The 19,056-nt window shown below is 44.9% G+C and overlaps 1 protein-coding gene across 2 annotated transcripts in view; it reads left to right on the forward strand.

Moving 5' to 3' along the window:
* Nucleotides 1-8,206: 8,206 nt before the first annotated feature.
* SESN3 (sestrin 3) overlaps nt 8,207-19,056 on the forward strand; it is a 48,305-nt gene continuing 37,455 nt past the window's right edge. For both annotated transcript variants that reach the window (XM_075491066.1, XM_075491067.1), the window contains exon 1: nt 8,207-8,420. In XM_075491066.1, coding sequence (XP_075347181.1) covers nt 8,322-8,420 — 99 coding nt within the window. In that variant the 5' untranslated portion in view covers nt 8,207-8,321. The remainder of the gene's footprint in view (nt 8,421-19,056) is intronic.

Genomic DNA, 19,056 nt, shown 5'->3' on the forward strand with positions numbered 1-19,056 from the left:
CAAATATACATTTATTAATACCGCAATACATCGGGTCTTATTGACTCTTATTGAGTCTCATTTCACTCACAGATACACTTGTTTCCTAGGCTGTCATGCTTGAAATAAGTTAAGCCAAGAGTGAATGACCTTTCAACAGAACAACTAATATGCTTAAGGCCACATTCAGCATTATTTTCCCTACTTCACTTCACCAAAGTGATATCTAAAGAGAGGGCTACGTTCTGCTCAGCAGTACATTACTATTAATGATATGTGACTCCAGTGATTACAGCAGAGTGGCTCTGAACATGCATCGACAAAAGAGGGAGCGGGAATTTGGCCCAGCGTTCTCAAAGTAAGAGTACTAGGACTGGAGTTATGCCAGGGAAGAATTTGGCCCATGCTGTTTCTGAAATGAGGGAGCCAAATAATACTACAACATAAGCTGACCTGTAGCCTGTTTGTAAGAAAATCCATCGTTTCCAGTGATTTATAGGACCTGGCTAGAGGAAGGTTAAGTTTCAAGAGAAACACAACATGACTAAAAGAAGTTATATCTTCCTGGAAAAGGACATTTTAATAGAAATGAGGACGAGTAAAATTCTTAAGACATGACCTTGCTGTGGAAATACAATCCTTTTATGTTTTCCATCTCAGATCATGCTCCTGTGCTGTACAAAGGCATCGCTCTGCATATAAAACAGTCATTTCTCTGCTTCTGCTGTCCAGCATTCTCCTGAATCTTCATCAATATAAATGCTTCAGTGGCGATAGTAAATAGTCAGGCCTGTGTGCCTGAGGTTCAGTTATACCAGACGGATCTGGCAGTTAGCAGAGCAAGATGCAATGACCTCTGTTATTATTCATTTCTTTGCCCAAACAGGAGTCGGGTTCTGCCATTGCCAGCTCAGGGCCTCCAGCGCTGAAGCTGTGGCTGCCAGGGCTTCACCAGCACAGCAAGGTGCATTGCTTACACCATTTTTTTTCCCTTCCAGATTGACCCTCCCTTTCCTCTCTCCCGACGTTATAAATAGAGCTCGTGCCTACTGCAAAGCCAGGCTGAAATGGGTCAGAGAATCTTCAAAGGAAAATCTACATGCAGGAGTCATGCATTTCCGTCCGGCGGCAAACAGGCAGGCTAGAGGAGACGGGAGCAGAAAGGAGTTGACGGATGTTGGCCCAGGGAAACTGCTGCTCCTTTCCTCTTGCTCTGCAGCACCAGATGGCTGGGCCGGTCCTGCTTGCTGTACTTTGGTGTATCGCAGTGGGCATCGCCTGGCTGCGCAGGGGGAGGGAGGCAGAAGTGCCGAGGTTAGCGGGTCGTGCGGCTCCGTGCGGGCACACTGCGTTGCTGATTCAATCAGCCAGCTCCCCTGCAGGTGTCTGTCTTTAAGGCTGAATCTCAAAATTTGGGACTTCTCCTGTCCAAGGATGTCCCCGGCATCTGGATGGCGATCGATGAAAGAAGAAACATGCCATGCAAACAAGCCTTCAGCGCTGAGCCTATTTTGCTGGGGAAGATCCCATGTGTTAACTGCCTTCACTCACACGCCTAATTGCTTCGAAGTGTGATACCTTCTGAGAAAATCCCGCTTACACTGACACTCTGTTTTTTCAGGGTGTAACTGTCAGAAAAATAATCAAACAGGGTAAAAACATTTTTAAATCAAAACAAGCCAAGTCCATAACAGATGCAAATCTTTCAGCACTTCAGCTCTCCTTTGTCTACAAAGAATTATCTACAAACTCTGCCATAATTCAGCCTGGTCTTCAAACATACTTATGTTTATATCTCAGGGGCTTCAGTGGGAAATGAACCTAAATTATGTGCCATATCCCAAAAGCTGATGAGTTTTTTATTTGATTTTTGATTTGTATTTTGTGTTTGAAAATAATGAAAGTCATAACATTGCCAGTGAATACAGGAAGCTAATTTCACTGACCAGCTCCATCCTTAATGTGGCATCATGCTGTACCGTGCGTTTCATTTGCAAAATACAAACAGACAAGTTCTGCTGCTTGAGAAATTGTAGGTTTTTTCAGCCAAAGACATTGACATTTGTGTGCTTCGCACTGGCCGGGCACAGAACTGAGCCAAAGCAATGGAAAGAAAAAGGCAGCAAAACCTCAGTTTCCAGTTCACTTCCCCAGCCACCAGGTATCTGAGCCAGCTGCCTCCTGCTTGCCCTCTTTTGGCTCCTTGGCTTTTGAACTCTTGGCCTCACGGTGTCCTGGCTGCAAAAGGAGGGCTCGAGGTGCTTTTACCCAGCCTGACCTACAGTGCGATGGTTAGGCTGTACTCTCCAGCGACGTGCGACGTAGCTGGGAGCCGAGGCAGGAGCTCCCAGTTCCCAGCCAGCAGCAAGCAGCACTCGGCTGTCTTCTCGAGGAAATCTTGCCACCTGGACCCAGGCCCAAGGCAGTGGTGGGCACCTCCATCTCACAGAGATGTCAGAACCGCAGCTTTGACGCAGGCACCCATGTTTAGGAGAGGGACGAAACTTGGGGCACATCCTTCCCAGTGCTGCAGCTGGTGCCTCACGTCGCGGTTGCGCAGGTGGTGCCGAGACCCAGGCTTGTCCCTGCTCCGCGTGTACGACCCCAGGCACCCATGTCTGCCCCGTGAACTCCACCTCCAGTCCTGGAGGGGAGAGGCGTTTCTGTCACCAAAGATAGTCCTGCTGCTGCCGTTAAATCTGCTCGGTAGGACTATCTTCAGTATTAGTATGAATACATTGCAAGGCATTACTTGTAATTCTCCTTTTGCAGGGAGTAAGACCAGGCTACCTTTGTCCTGCCTTTCAGATTTTTTTTCAATTAATGCATTTCCCTGCTGTATCACTCCCAAAAATTGTACAGGCCAAAATACTTCCAAAGTTAACTCAAAGCATAACCTATTTTTTCCAGATGATCCCTATTTACGGGCTCGCAGCATTGGCCAGTGTGGTCTCAGAAGGCTGAACTGAAGTAAACAACATGTTGAAATATATTTAGTGAATTATCATGCAAACCACAGAAGAACATAAAGACAGAGAAGAGAAACGGTTTCTTGGTTGGGTAGTGGTTTCATGCTTTTTAGAGTTCTTTAACTGTCAAAGAAATTAGATATTAAAAAGGCCTATTAGGTCAGCGAGCTCAGCTCTCCTGGGCCAGGCTGTAATTGTTTCTTATGATAAACATAATTTCAAGAGCTTCATCTAGTCAGGGTTTAAATGCTGCAGATGAAAAGGCATGTACCCCCACCCTCGAGGAAGAATTCCACAAACTATCACATCTCGCTGTCTCATGTAATTATCTGAACACTCACTTTGCAAATTAGGATGGGAAGTCATTCTGTAGTGTCAAAGTGTGCGTAACATCACTCAGGGCACAAACTTTACCTGCTGCCCTTCCTTCCCCTAACAATGTAATATAAATCCTGTGCAACTGATATTAAAACGGTGCAACAAAAATTATGATAATGAAGGCAGGACTATCACTCATTTGACACAATGGCAAGGGGCTGGATTTTTGGCCTTGAGAAACCACATCTATTTTCCTATGTATCCATGTTCGGTACGGCTTTACCGAATGATTCATGGACTCATGAAATGTAAGGCACGTGACGTGTCAATCACCTCGCCTAACCATGCGCACAGCACTTTATTGTGGCTGTGTCAGACAGGGGGAGTGGGTAAGGCTCCGGAGCTGGGTGCTCAGGCATGTCCTCTTTTCCTGCTCCTGAGCAAAACTTGCGGATCTTTTAATTTCATGCGGGATTTCTAGTCTTGCAGCAATCCAGGCAGAGCTACTGCGTAGCAGCTACCCCCTCCCTTCCTCTCTCTCCAAGCTGCTGGAGGTCTGTGAATCACAAACATATTCACTGCATAACGAGTTCAATTTTACAGCACTGATCTTGTCAATCCAACCTTTTCAGGAAGCTGCTGCATTAATGTATGAACAACAAAAGCACTGCACGCTCATACAGTAGGTGCACATCTTAGGGAAGCACCGCGTGGACTGGCGGAGCGCTCCTGTAGCACCTGCACAGCACATTGCAGTTAGGCTGCCTCATCTGAGACGCACAGCATGGTCAATACTGCACAGTCCATCTACAGAGCATCTTCTTATCGCTCTTGCAATAAGATGCTTATTGCTCTGTGCTCTCTCACAGGCTGGATATACAGCAGATGGTTGTTGGGTGTGATGCTTTCTGGAAGGCAGTGGAGATGCACTGTGTCCAGCTCTCAGTGTTCTTTTCAGGAAATGTGTTCTTTTCAGGAAATTCCAGGCAGAAATATCGCAGCCCCAGCAGGAGTTCAAAGCTGGTATCACACTGCTAAACTGTGGCATATAAGTGCTCATTCTGGGAGATGAAAGCAGCTTGACATTTGGATGTGCTACGTTTCTTAGCCGATCCATTTGAACCATGTTAGCTTGAAGGCTGCATAAGGCATGAGGAGAACTCTGACCTTCTAGCAAAGGCCGTCACATCTCATGCAACCCTACGGCGAGGGCAGCAGTCCATGCCTGGCTGCAACGTGTCTGCCAAAACTGCATCTGATGATTTCAGGAGGCAAAGAAATCCCTACTTCCTTTGGAAGTTTGTTCCTGCCTTGTTGTTCCATCATGGTGTTTGTTTTTTAAATTTCGCAAAAGTTACAATCATTGATGATAAAAATCTGTTTAAATCAGTAACCACTTGTGCAACTCTGTCTCAGGTCAGTAATCTCTCTGAAAGGATGTGGTGGTCTCAAGTCAGTATGCTCCGTATCATCAAGAAAAAAAAATCTCCACCTTTCCCATACATGGCAATAACTCGCGGCTTCTTTAGGTGACCTCCGCAGAGGGGACTGGTTGTGTTTATAGAATTGACTGCCGCCTTAAAATTTCCAGGCAGGTTAAGATGCCAAGCTGCTTGTAACTCAGTTACCTCTTAACTTCAGGACTCTGCTTTCCTTTACAACTCAGTAACTGGGCAAAACCTGAAGGAAACCCACAGCAGTGGATGGCAGGTGAGGTACAGTTGGATCATAAAAACTGCCAGACAATTGTGAAGGGAGCCCTGAATATTTTTTGCGATACTTCTTTTGAGAAATAATTTTACAAGGACAACTTGCAAGAACGTGGATACGTTCACCAAGAAGCCAGCTTGTACAGAGAGGCTTTTACTCTGCAGAACTTATGCACATGTTAAACTCGAAATGCAACAAACCAAGAGCTTAAAATCAGGCACACATGCACAAGTCTTTGCAGGCAGCAGGGCTCCGCAGATGGCGTAAGCTGAGCACATACGTGGCGCTTTGCAGGATCGGTGCCACAGGGATCCCAACAGTTCATTTCCAAACACTGCATCTAGACAGAGCTCAGGCGCTTTGAAAATTCTCATGTTGTCTCTAGTCTACACACTAATTATCTAATTCTGATACTGGATAAGCGCTGCATCTGGCCCTGTTAGGTATACTTCTGATCTTTATTAGGTATTAAAACTCTTTATAAAAAGAAAATGCAGAGGAAAAAATGAACTTCAGAAAAGATACCCAAGAGAATTTTTGTTGGGTGCAGGAAAGGATTTTAGGCAACTTCCATTTGCTGTATTGTTTCCAAAAACAATGAAACACTTCCAACATTTATGATTCTCTTGACATTTCTCAGATACCAAAGTACTGCAAGGCAAGACTGGGAGCCACAAAGGCACTTAAGTGCTTATGGTTTAGGTGCGGGTTAGTCAAGCACATACTTCAAGCATCTGGGCGAACATGTCCCACCCCCTTTCACAAGAAGTTTGTGGCAGAACAGGGACTAGATATCAAATTTCTCACATTTTAAACTGCAGTACAAGTCAGCCTAACTTTCACACTTGGCTAATGGAAAATTCTCCTGTTTTTACTAGGCTTTGCTAAAGGTCTGAAGTTGTCACTCAAGGTGGGAATAATTTCAGTGGAGAGGAATGGGACGCAACCACATTTCTGAGGATGTCCAGTCATAGGTACTTGCCACCATGGAAATAAAATAAATGAATGGATGCTATTATTGAAATCTGAATATTTGCCAATGTTCCAAGGTTAAATATTAAGAGCAACTCATTTGAAATCATTCTCTTACCTGTGTTTCAAACTTGCCTGCTACCATCCTTGCCAATGGGTTTTTGAACCAGGCACTTTGACAGCAAATTACTTAAAAGTGATCTTACTTGAGCTGAAGAGTCAACTCTCCATTGGTTGTGGCTATAATAACTCTGAACCTCTTCTGCTTGCTTTAAAACTTCATTTCAGATAATACTATCATGGAGTTCAGCAATAAATCAAAAGCCATTTACATAATTCGTGTTGCTTACTTACATTTTAGCATTACATTCAGATTAGATGATGGAATGAAGCTGTTTGGCTTTCCGCTGTCACTTCAGTTGTAATAGCACCATGCTGTAATATGTGGGATGCAGACATGGCACAGCAAGTACCTGCACTCTAGCAAACTGTCTTCTCACATTGGAGTGTCATTTCTACTATACTGCTTGGAAAAAAAACCCTCTTTCATTTATTTCTCTCCAAGCGTTTTGTATGGCTGCCTGTGACTGCAACATTTGGATGCATTCCACATTGACTTGACTGGCAATAGCAGAGTCCACACTGTGCCCATCTGCTGAAGGCAGCTCTGCCTCAGGAAAAGATCCCTTTGGAAACGGATAGCAGGGGAAGGATGGAGGAGGATGTTGCTGTGGATGCGGTTTTAGTTACAGTGGTAAAGTCTGATCTAAGAAACTTTTCAGTAGCTCTCAAAGACAGTCAGATCTAGGTTCAATTAAGTCTCCTTTAAGAGATGTAAATTACTAATTGCATTGTCCCCTTTTTAGCCAGCCAGTTGACTAAATTACACACTTCATTTTGCAAAAATAGAAAGTATTCCCAGGCAAAGCAGATGATAGTTCTCAGGCAGCTGATTTACAATTGTTTTGCCAGGAGAAACCTTGAAAACGATGTGTGTAACACCCCAAATCTTAGAAATTTCATAGGGCTATAGCACTCTGTTTCCATAACAAAATCAAATCTTTCTATACCATCATCTTTCAAGACAGGAATTATATAAGGCTCCACATGTAATAAACAAACTTTTATTGATGTCGGTGGGACTACTCACATTAAAGCCCATATATGCATATTTACAGCCTAAAGAGCACACAAACAAGGAAAACTGCAGTGATGCTATGATGTAAAAAAGAGGTTTATACCCCAGCTATCCTAGGCTGCAGATTATAGATTTGTTTCTGTCCTAATTATACACTCCATCTCTGTGCATTAGCATGGAGCCTAGAAAACCTGACTCATCATTTCTAACAATCCCGGCGACCCGAGGCAAACACACACACACACTCGCATGCGCGCTCCAAACGTTCCCAACTTCCCCTAAAGCAAATACCTAATCCTATTCTGCCTGGCAGCAGAGCAGTCTTGTCCCTGCATGTGCAAGCTGCCGCCTCAGAGCGGGCGCTTTTGCAGAAAGCAGTTCTCCCTCCACACCGGCAGCCCCCCGCCCTGCATGCCTTCGGCCGGCGGCAGCGAGCACCAGCACCCTCCCCACGACTAACGGATCCGCGGCTTTGGGGAGGGGATACCCCGGGAGGATGGCCTGGGTCTGGACCTGGGCCGAGGCCTGGCCCCGGGGCCGGCAGCCAGGCGGGACAGGAGGCCGAGGCCCGCACATCATCACACCGGTGACCCCTCGCCTCGCCCCGTCCTGCTCCGCGCCCCCAAACTTGGGCACCTCGGGGACCATCCTGGAGGGGAGCGCCCCGAGCAGAGCCGGGGGGGGGACCGGCCGGGGCGGCTCCGGGGAGCCGAGGCCCCGCGGCCCGGCAGCCCCCGCCCCCGCCCGCCGCTCCCTCACGGCCCCCGCCGGGCCGCGGCCCCCCGCTCCGGGGGCGGGGCCTCTCGCGCCTCGTTTGCATAGCGCCCGTTGAGCCACCCTATTGGCCAGGAGAAGGCACGCGCCGAAGCGTCGGCCCCGCCTCTCTCCCCAACGCTGCCCAGAGACGGGGCCGACCCCGCCCCTCCGCGGCGGTGACCACGCCCCTTCCCCCGCCCCCGCTCGGAGGCTGCCTGGAGATGAGAGCCGGAGACAGCTCTGCCCATTGGTCGGCGGCGGGCGGCCTCTGGGATTGGCGGGGCGCGGCGGCGGTGGGCGGGGCGGTCGGCGCGGATTGGCGGAGCGCGCAGGGGTGTGCGCAGGGGGCAGCGGCGCGGAGCGGGGTGCTGGGGCCGCGGCTGGAGGATGGGGGCGGCCGGCGGCGCGGGCTGCTGAGCGGCGCGGAGCCACCCTGGGCACCCCCTTCCCCGCCCGGCAGTGCCGCGCTCCCCGCCAGCATGAACCGGCTCGGCTCCGGCACCGTGGGCAGCGGCACCGCCGCCTCCGCCGCCGGCCAGTACCGGGTGTGCGGCAATTGCCGGAAGGTGCCGAGACAGGTACCGGGGCGGGGGGGACGCTGTGAGGCGGGGGGAGCTGAGAGCGCTGCGGGCGGCGGTGAGGCAGAGACTTGTAGGGGGGATTGGGGGAGCAGAGGCTTGGGGGAGGGGGGGCCGTGGCGTGAGGAGAAACGGGCCGTGGGGCGGCAGTGGGGCGGGGGGCTGAGGCGGTGGGATGGAGGGGGGGCAGTGGGGGGCTCTGGGGCGGTGGGGTGGGCGCTGTGCGGCACCTGGGAGGGTGTGGATGGGGCCTGCCGGGAGGTGAGTGCCTGGGGGGTGGGGGGCAGCGGAGGGGTGCAGGGCGGGGGGATGTGGCCCCAGGGGTGCCGAGGGGTGCCAGGTCCCACACCCCCATTGCCTCCCTCCCCCTGGGACGGTTGTCACTCGCCCTTGCCCCCGGCTGTCCCCCGCCCCCGGGTCTGGGGGGCGCCGGGCCTCCCCGACGGCATGGGGGGGGATTGACGTGGGGCCCAGCGGCGCTTGGAAAGTTTATTATCCACGTATCTCACCGGCAAACCTCATCACCGCGATCTCCTTCAAGCCTTTGTGCGGGGGCATCCGAAATAGGAGCTTCGAAAAAAAAGAGAAAAGCACCAAAAAAGCCCCTGCGCCCCCCCCCCCCCCCCCCCCCCCAATCTGCTAAACCGCATCCCTACAGTTATCAGCAGCTCCCTTGCGCGGACCCTCTTGCTTCAGGAGGAGCGTAACCGCTTTACCACCTCCTCTCGACATCTGCTTAACGGGGAGCATTAGTTGAGGTGCTTTTTGTTTGTCCAGTGCAAATGAATTAAAATTGCTGAGCTGTGCAAACGCGCCGAGTCCGAGCGCCCAAGATGAACGCGATGCCGTTTTTGGTTTTATTTTAATTCAATCTCTCCCGATACACTTCTGCACCAGGTTGGTTCTTGCAAATGCTAAGAAAGCCTGTAAGTCAATGAGCTCAAATATTTGCGCTCTTTGTCCAAAAACTGTTTTTCTTCCTCTGTGGGTCAGGCCAAGTGCCAATCAAAGTTGTTTTTCAAGCCTCTCTTCCCTGCAGTAGGACTGCTTTTTTCTTTCTTCTTTTTTTTTTTTTTTTTTTTTTAAGGGTTTGGTTTTTGGAAAGGAGGTGTGTATTCAGGGGAGGGGGGAGGAGAAACGTTAAAAATCGGTCAGAGAGAGAAGCAGATCTTAAAAATCATGTTTCTCGAATATTTTAATGGAAACAAAATCTTATTAAATGTGCATGCTTGGTATGTGCAGTTATTTTTTCCATAAACTCTTGGATCATATTACAGTTGATACTTGGTGCTCAGCTCTTAGCTCAGCTTGCGAGAAATGTAATGGATCAGAGAAGCACACATCAGCAGAGTCTGATTTTTAACCATTTCATTGCAGGATCAAATCCCTTCTTGGCTTTAACTTGCTGCTGTTACTGCTTTAAGAAAAACAAGTACTTAAAAGAGAGAAGTTCTGCCGGGTTAAAGCCTGAAACAGCTTCAGACTTGACATATGTCTAAAGACATACAAATTAACCGGTGCCAAATATGTCTGTGGAGAAAGCAGGGAGGGAGCTTGCTTTGTTCTGCCAAATAATCAAAATGTTTTGTTGACAAATAAAGTGGTGCTTGGCAGCACTTGTAGATCTAAAATTAAATTTAAATTATTTAATTTTTTTGAAGCTGTTGTTTCATCCTGCTGGGTACGACTTTTTTTGTATACCTCTCTAATATCAGTAGGGGTGGGGGGGGACAGGGCTAGATGTTACTTTTCTGGTAACAGGAAACTTGCCGGATTAGGTTTTTTTGGTTTTTTGGGTTGGGTTTTTTTTTTTTTAAGTAATTTAGGGAGGATGATGGTAAAAGATAGGTACCCAGTTGGGTCTGTTGAGGAAGGCAGCTCAGCACTATCCTGCTTTGTCTGTGGTCATTTCAACTACTTTTGTTGCAAAATTGGGGAAAGAAAAAAGAAACTGAGCGACAGCCCATGAAACCCTCTTGAAATATAGGTGGTTTGTGCTTGCAGTGGTTGTACTAGGACATTGTTGCATCTGTGTTTTAGGCTGGACAATAAACATAGAAGCGCAAGGCTTCTGACTACATCTGTAATTATTTAAAAGTTGGTATAATAAAAATCACTGTAAATTTTAACCTTTTGCACTTCATTGGCAAGCATGCAAGTAGAAAACAGGAAAAAAAAAAAGACTTGGTGGAAGTGAGATGCAAATTTGACCTGAGTCTCAGAGTAATGATCTTCAGATGAGTGCTGCCTCATCTGTTCTTTTGATGGTGTTGGGTTTTTTTTAATGCTCATGTGATAATATACTGGAAAAATGATTGGCCTTAAAACATGTTGAATCTCTTCTGCCCTCCTCAGTCTTAAGGCTTTATTTGAAGCCACTTGAACACTCACAGTTTAGGTAGTGCTGTTGTCAAAATTATAAGGGGCAAAGCAAGCTTTCTACTCAGTGGCATATAATGAAATTTGAAATAGTCTAGCAGGTTTTGGATTCTCATGGGTGAAGGTAAGTTTCTCTTTCAACAGGGATACAGGAAGAGCTAGATGCAGCACGTTAGGTTTCAGCTAATTACAAATTAATCAAAGTTATGTTTTATTATGGAAACTTCTGTTAGGGTAGCGCTAGAAACTTGCTAAGGATCCATGGGTTAAATTTGCCTATGAGAAAGATTTTTCATACTAAAAAGATACAATTTCCAGTTGGGTTTATTGTTACGGGCCACTTTAAATAACCAGATCTACTTGCAGAACAATTGCTGCTAATCTGAAGGGTTTAGACAGTCATAGATATGACAGCTACGTCATTATTTGATTTAGAAAAAAAAATGGCAACCACTCCTAGGTGATGCAGGTTTGGATTTGGCGAGTGAGCTTGTTGAACAGACAACCAAGGCTAATGCTTTGACTCAGCTTAAAATAAATGGAAGAATGAGCAAAATGAGATGAGTAGCTCTGGTTTGTGGGATTGATGGGCGGGCTTTGTAACAAAACTGTGGCATACCAGTAGGGAAAAGTGCTTAAAATGGCCTACGAGTGCTGTAGCCGAGTCTTTCCTAGAGGTGGCCAAGAGCTGCTGCCATTGCAGTAACCAGGACAGCCTCCACTTCTCACCTTTGAAAATCCAACGTGTGGGGGAAGTCCCTGGGCAGGGGAGCCTCGGGGTGTAAATCTGGAGGGGGTCTGGAGCCTGATGGAAACCCAAGGTTCTCCTGCCTAAACAAAATCAATAGCCCAAGCAAGCAAGAAAAGAATATATAGGAAGGGCTCAGTATTTCTTTGGACAAATAACTGCTTCAGGAAGGCTTTTAGGAATAAGCAAAAAGTCTTCAGGGGATGGAAAAATCCGGATATGTCAGGAAATGTAGGAACAGGGAGAGTTTGCCAACTGTTCAAGCTTAGTTGCAAATTGCAAAGCATGTGAAGGAAAAGGTTCTTTTACATGTACATACAAGCTGGTAGGATAGAAAAGAAAATGAGTGTAAACGTCATTCCAGGATTAAATATTTGTTTTGTGTTAGATTTCAGTGAGGGAGATACAAGGGCAACAGCAAAATGGGTGATGGAGGAGTGCAGTTTATAAGCATCCATCACTGTTGGCACGGTGGAAGTGAACCCGGCTTAGCTGACCCTCCTGGCTTGAGCCAGTCTCTGTGCTGCAGTCCTGGATAAAGGTATATGAAATACAGGATCTGTTCCAGGATCATAGACCTACACAGTCAGGGTGATCCTGTGAGAGGGAAATAGCCATCGATATGCTGGACATAATTTTCAGTGCTCCTCATCCCCCCCATGCCAGTCTCGTCCTTTAGCACGAGTCTCAATACTATACAAGTTCCTAAAGCAAATTCTGACGGAAAAGCATACAGATACATGAAAAAAATACGTATGACATGATACCACCAAAAGTAGGTCATGCTAGACTAATGTAAGAGTCTTGATGAGACATCTGCTAGAGTGTCCTCTTCTGAAAGCTTTGAATGGACTAAAACTAGACTTCATTCATTAAACATCTGAAGTAATGTCAAAGGTTGAACTCCTTGCTGCACTAGTAAGTCAGCTCAAATTAAACTTTGGGGCTTTACTAACACAAAATGTTCTAAATACCAAAAAGTTTAGGTGGGTTTGAAAAGTATTTGGGCAAATTCATAACAGAAAAATTAAACAAGACCTGTAAATAGGAAATATCAACACTTTCCAGTATAGTTTCTATATGCTTTCCTGGCTGTTACGTGGCTGCTATTGCCCCCTGGCAGCGACAGGTTACTGGGCAATAGGGACCTTTGATCTGACACATTTTGTCTATTTTTCTGTTCCTGTTAATTATAGAGGAGTGATTCGGAACTGGAGGCAGTGGGGATGGTGGTGGGCCATGCTGAAAGGAGAAGTCACTGTGCTGAGAGGAGACCACCAGTGGATTTTCAAAGGATCACTTGAAACTAATCTGGTTTAACACTGTCCCGAATTGCAATGAGAGCGTGACTGCTTCTCAAAGACACGGCAGAAGTGGTAAATGTTGTTGGTCCAGGGAAAGAGCGGAACATTTCATAGAAAGCTGGGAGACCTTGAGCACTGGCATAGTTAGAAGTGGGGTGAAATCCAGTGGTATGAGCTGTAGGAGTTATAGGCTTGGCTGTTTGTTACTCATAACTTTTAATAAGAGCAATTCCTTGGAAGGAGCAGGGAGAAGGATGTTGGTGTGCAGGAGGACCAGTGTGTGCAGCTTACTATCACCCTGCAGGGCAGTGCCGTTGGGGAGGAGGGAAGCCAGGAAGGATGGACCCTAATTAAACAGGCGCAGAGGGGAGTTCGCTGGGTGCTGGGAAAAAGAGAGTACTGATTTTGCAGAAGGAGACTAAAAGAGTTTGCTTTTTTTAATCCAGCAGAAACAAAGGCCGAGAGGGGATATGATCCGTGTCTATAAATACATCCGATGGTAAGAGCCAGCGAGGAGAAATTAGCTCAAGAGTAGATGGATGTAAAATAGTCATAAATACATTTAGGCTGGAAAATTGAAGTGTCCAGAGGTGTGAGGTTCTGGAAGAGTTTGTTCTAGGTCTGGTGCTGTCAAAAAAAGCACCTACTTTTAAGATAGAAAAATGTGTGAACGTCATTAAATCATGCAGTGCTTACAATAATAGCACTAGCCTAGGCTCAGGGAGTTGAGGTCATATCCAAAAAAAAAAAAAAAGACAGACTTTCATTCATTTTATTGTTCTGTATGGGTGAGTGAGAAAGTAGCCCAAAAGTGAACCAAAAATAGTCTAATGTCAGGTCTCATAAGCCTGTGTAGGCTAAAATATGTGTCACCATGAGTCATGAAGATGCATGGAGATGCTGTTACCTGTTCTGTAGAAATCAAGAGGCCTTTCAAGGACATCTTGACTATTTTGAAGAAAGTCAACCTGGTTCAATCTGTGCTGCACACAAGCAAATGAAAGTTGCTATGCCTTTGCTTGCACCTTGGGTTTTCCACAACACAGTATCTTTGTTGTCGAGTTGCATAGTGTAGTTGGCTTTGGAAATCTGATCAACAGACTTGACTGTCACAGAGAATCTTATTTGGTAAAATCAAATTATGTCTTCCATAGTTTGACCACTCTTAATAATAGTCTCATCATGCTGTAGTTGTCTTAATTTCCGGTTGCCTAGATGGCTTTAAACTCCTAAAGGAGTTCTCAAAGTGATTTGCAAAGTCTGTCGTGAAAACCCAACTCTGTTTGTATTGGTTCTAATTTTAGCAACTTTCTGTTGTGTAAAACATGGTGTCTGCCCTTGGTGTTTGTGTCTTCTAGTCCCCTGGAGCACTGCCGTGGTGAAACCAGCTCAGGCCACTCCTCCACTAACCCTGTGTGCACAGCTAGGGTGAGAAGATGGGTCTTTGAGGGTCCAGAATGTAAAGCTATAAACCAAGAGCAGCAAACCCAACCTTTTAGGACAGTTAAGATTGTCAGCAACAGGCCCCTCACCTTCATCATTTGTTCTTACTTTTTCTGGAAAGATTTGGTTAAAAAAAAAATAACCTAAAGAACAGGAAATAAATGCAGTGAAAATCCAGAGATGACTATGGTTTCTCTCCTTCCCCATCCTCATGAGTCTTGCAGTAATTTGTATCTTTTCAGAGTCTGACCCTTTTAAATAATTGTTCTCCCACCCTCCTGTGTAATTACTGGCTTCGTTGCCTGGGATCAGAGAGCACTATTGCTCTTTGCACGTGTATCTTGAGGGTTCCTGGGTTCTTCCACTTTTGCCTTAAAAGCTAGTGTAAAAAGTTTTCCTTGTACCTTTTTTGTCTTACGTGCTGAAAATGAGAAGGCAGAACTATTAAGTTTTCATTAGACCTGTAATGAGGGTGGCATGAGTGAAATGAACCTCTGGTGAAGGATGTTGTTTTGCAATGAAAAGCTGTCAGAGGTGGCCTCGTAGGAACCACGCTCATTTAGAATAGTCACTTTTATTTAAAAAAAACAAAGCAAAAACACAGTCTTCCCTGAATTACAGGGAGGGAGTGGAGGCAAGAAAGGAAAGAAAGTGGGGAGGAGGATTTTCTTCAAAAGAAACTTTGAGGTTTAGTGTTGGGAGTGGGTTAGCCAAGCGTGGAGGTTGTCCTCTGTTAAGACTTACTGCTGCTGGTAGGAGTGGTGCATTGCATTAGCCAAATCGCAGGTTGTGGTTTGGAGATGTGGACTCTGTGAGCATTTGCTTTAAATTTATGCATATTACCTAATTAATGCTTCAAATTTCACATCTCTTTAAATGGCGGTGTTTTGAAATCTGAAAAAAATAATATGGTTCGTTAAGCATCCTTGGTTTTTCCTCTCTCCCACATTGGCGAGGGAGCTGTTAATACTCGTTCGGTCCTTTATTTGAACCTTTTTTTCTGGCTAGGGAGATTTGAGCGAGAGAAGATAGCGGTATAATTCTCCCCTGGCTTTGTGTAGCTAGGGGAGTTGGTCTGGAGATTTTTATTATCAGATTTCCATTTCCAGGGCTGGAGAATAAGAAGGGATCGCAAGTATCATTTGCTTGGCCAGGCTGAATATTGGCTTTTGTCTAAGTGGGTCAGGCTAGACTGGGGGGAAAAGCGGCGTTTTCAGTAGAAAAGAAATTCGAATTGTCAGGAGAGAGACCTGAGTTAATGAGAAATTGCACATCATCAGCTTTGGAAAAACCTGTATGGAAATAATTTATGCTGTTTAATTTCTCTGTTCTTTGCAGGTGTTCCTGTTTGTATGCAGAGGTCCTTCCCATTGTTGTCTCTGCAACCCAGCTTGGTAGTCTGTGCGCTTTAAGTAGAAGCTATAGGGAGCGTAATGCAGATGACTCAAATATCTTGTGAAATTCCATTACAGGGAGGTAGGGGTATTCTCCGCAAACAATTTTTTTCTGACTGTTTATCAGTCAGTCCATTGAATGCGTTAGGGATAGTTCAAGAAATTTTATGGGGTTCTTGGTATGCCACCCTGGGCAAACTAGTGTTACTGATAATAGGGGAAGCTATGATCAAGGGGTATTAATTTTAAATGTTTCTCTTAACCACTAGTTTCAAATTTTTATTATAGGATGCTTCTTGCATATCAGACATTAGATAACTATCAGTTGGTGCAAAATAGCAGTGCAGATGATAGTTAATATTGTGTGTTTAGGACGCTGAGAAACTATTTTGTTCTTGGTATAGACTGTATCAACCATTGATTTATTAAAATATCTTCGTTCTCACATCTTATTTAAATCGAAAGCAAGATGTTTTGAAGCACAGGCTTTTTTTCTTCTAAGGCATAGTCTTGTGACAGTCGGGGACTTAAGTTAGGGAGGGGCTGAAGAGGGCATAAGTAATGGTGCTCAGGGTAAGAGATGGAAGTCGGTGCTCTTAATCTAGAAAGGCGTCTTAAATCTTTCCTGCATGTCCCTTGTTACCTGAATTAGAGTAAGATAAATAAACAGATAAAACCTCCTGATTAAACACCTTTTTTTTTTTTTTTTCTTGTTAATGACTCTCATATTTCTCCCAAGGTAAGCATCTTGTTTTGTTAGACCAGCAATGGATTTCTAATGGATTCTGAGCTCAGTACCCAACCTAGTGAACTTGGTAACAGTGTGAGGTTACCTGCAGTCCCCTTCCTCAGGGGATCAGATGGGGAAAAAATAATAATGGAGAGGAATATGAAGTATTCCTGGCTTCATGTGTTGTGAGTAGGCTGGAACTGAAGGGATAATCTGCATCACACAAGAAGTAAGTTCCTCATGGACTTGCTCAGTATTGTGTGGTCAGTGTGTGGACCACCCTTTGGATTGTGGTTTAAGTCTTCCAGTGTACACAAATGTTAGGTTAACATGTATGAAAGCCAGGAGAAATGGCATTCTTGAGAATTATGTGGACCCATAGGTCTCTATTATCTCTTCAAGCACAGAAGACATTTGGAAGAAAAGTAAAAGGTGACTTGAAAATCAGGTTTTCATCTCTTCAGAATGAGCAATAAACTCATAAATACAACCAGTATGTCTCAATTGCTGCACTTTGGAATCAAAATGCATAATTGTGTATCTGTTTTAAAGTGTCTTAAATTTGAACTTAGTTTTGACATGAAACTAGAGAGAATTCTAAATTCTTTTAGAGTCAATTGGTACTTCAAAGGATCAATTAAATTATTCCTTAGAAGGGAGGAATGGTTGCAAGGATGACTCCTCACTTGCCGTTTTCACACAAAAATGAACATGAAATGTGACTTGTAGGTAACTTGGGAATTAAGAATTTGTGCTTCTGAGGAATTCCACACAACCTAAGTAAAACAGAGGTATGTTGATGATAGCAAAGAAGTACTAGCTGTCTTGGTGTAAGCCATTCTCAGAGCAGTACAGAGCTGCTTGCTCAAAATCATCTTTTATCTGTCTCTGGGCTGTTTATTACTGCATTGGATTTGCTCTGGCTGGTACCAACAAAACAACTGAAAGCCAGCATATGTTCTCTCCTCTGTATGAATTGTGCAGTTAAAAACTATTTAATAAGACAGTATCTTAACAGCATTGAACCTAATTTAATAGCATGTGCTTGTAAATATGTTTAATATCTCCTGCTTTAGCATGTGGTGAAGGGAGTATAGTTACATTATTGGATAAATGTATCTGGAGGGGTTTTGGCCATATGGCTCTAAATCTGTTTTAATGTAATTATGCCTATTAACTGAAAAAAATAAAAAATATTCCCTCTGAGTTGATTGACATTCTTCTCAGTAAAGCACCCTCGTTGCTGATTAGAGGTGTGGAAATAGTAATTTGTTCTAGTATTTAGAAATTTGATTAGACCTCTAATGAAATGGAGCGCCTACACGCTGTCTAAATATTCTACCTGACACCAGTTGGATCTCATCCAGCATGGAAGAACACTTGAAATGTTGCTTTACTACAATATGTTTTGTGTCTTAAAATCAACTGTGTTGCCTGCATGCAAATACCCACTTGGCTGTTGAGCGGGCAGAGTGAACCTTGACCCTCCCTGGAAATCGGCATCAGGATTTGATTATTCCGCTGAGCACTCATTGCCTTACTGCAATAACTAGCTTAGAGTTAGAAAATTAAGGCATCTGTTTATGTGGAAGCACCCATGCTACTAACTCCATAAGCTGGACTTCAGAATGGTTTGCACACCTGTGTTGTATGTGGCATGAAGTGCAAATGAGGTAGAAGCACGCTGTTAAAGCTCACAAGTTGTCACTGTTCTTGTGCAATAAGAAGTTGATAACAACACACTATAAATGAAAATTGAAAGCATCACATTTCTCTCCCTGTTATAAGCTGGCTTGTTCTATTTCCTCCAAAAGCTGATTGAAGCACCCGTTGGGTGCTGTGGCAGCTGTTCTAGCACCCATATTTTAAGTCCTCTTTAACTCAGTTGCAGCAGTTTTTGCTCAAGAGCACTACCGCCGGAAAACTCTAAATCAGGACTCTTCGTTAGCATTCTGCAGTGGAAACTTCCAGTCCCTAGTGGTAGGAAACACATTAAAACAACGCTTCAGGTGCATGATGTCCGTTCATCAACAGTTCGTTTTGACTGGTTAGCTTCTTCCTCTGAAATACAGAAAATAATCTCTAATGTGTCTGAACTAGAATCAGATACAGCCTTTTGTCTTCTTCCTTGCAGGTTTTTTTTATTCTGTTTCTCCACCATATTTAATATTTTTACATTTTGCAGTCTTCATTTAAACAAATATAGTGGAAGTGTTGAACCAGAAGAACTCCAACTAGTTTAAGCTGTATTAATGCTTCAGGAGACTCTTGAAATTTTTTTTCATCTTCTGTTCCTTCCAGAAAACCCAGACAAACTGTTCGATAACATTAATAGTTTAAGTTTTGCATTACTGGGGAAAGATTGGACAAGGCAGTAACATCAGGGATCATGCAGGTAGAACCTGCTTTGAGATAAGTGACTTTTATTCCAGCAATTTCAAACTTCTTGTCTCACTTCAATGCTGGTGCTTCACAAGTAGTTAGAAGAAAAGGTGTGTTGGTTGAAAAGGTCAACTGTAGCGTAATTAAAGGCTGAAGGAGCCTGCAGCCGGTGTTGTAGTTCCTCAGGGGAGATGGAGCTTGGTGCTTGTTACAGCTGAGCAGAGGATGAGTGGAAAGAGAGCAGTCTGCACCGAGG

This window comes from Mycteria americana, chromosome 1 (genome assembly GCF_035582795.1).
Source record: "Mycteria americana isolate JAX WOST 10 ecotype Jacksonville Zoo and Gardens chromosome 1, USCA_MyAme_1.0, whole genome shotgun sequence".
NCBI lineage: Eukaryota > Metazoa > Chordata > Aves > Ciconiiformes > Ciconiidae > Mycteria > Mycteria americana.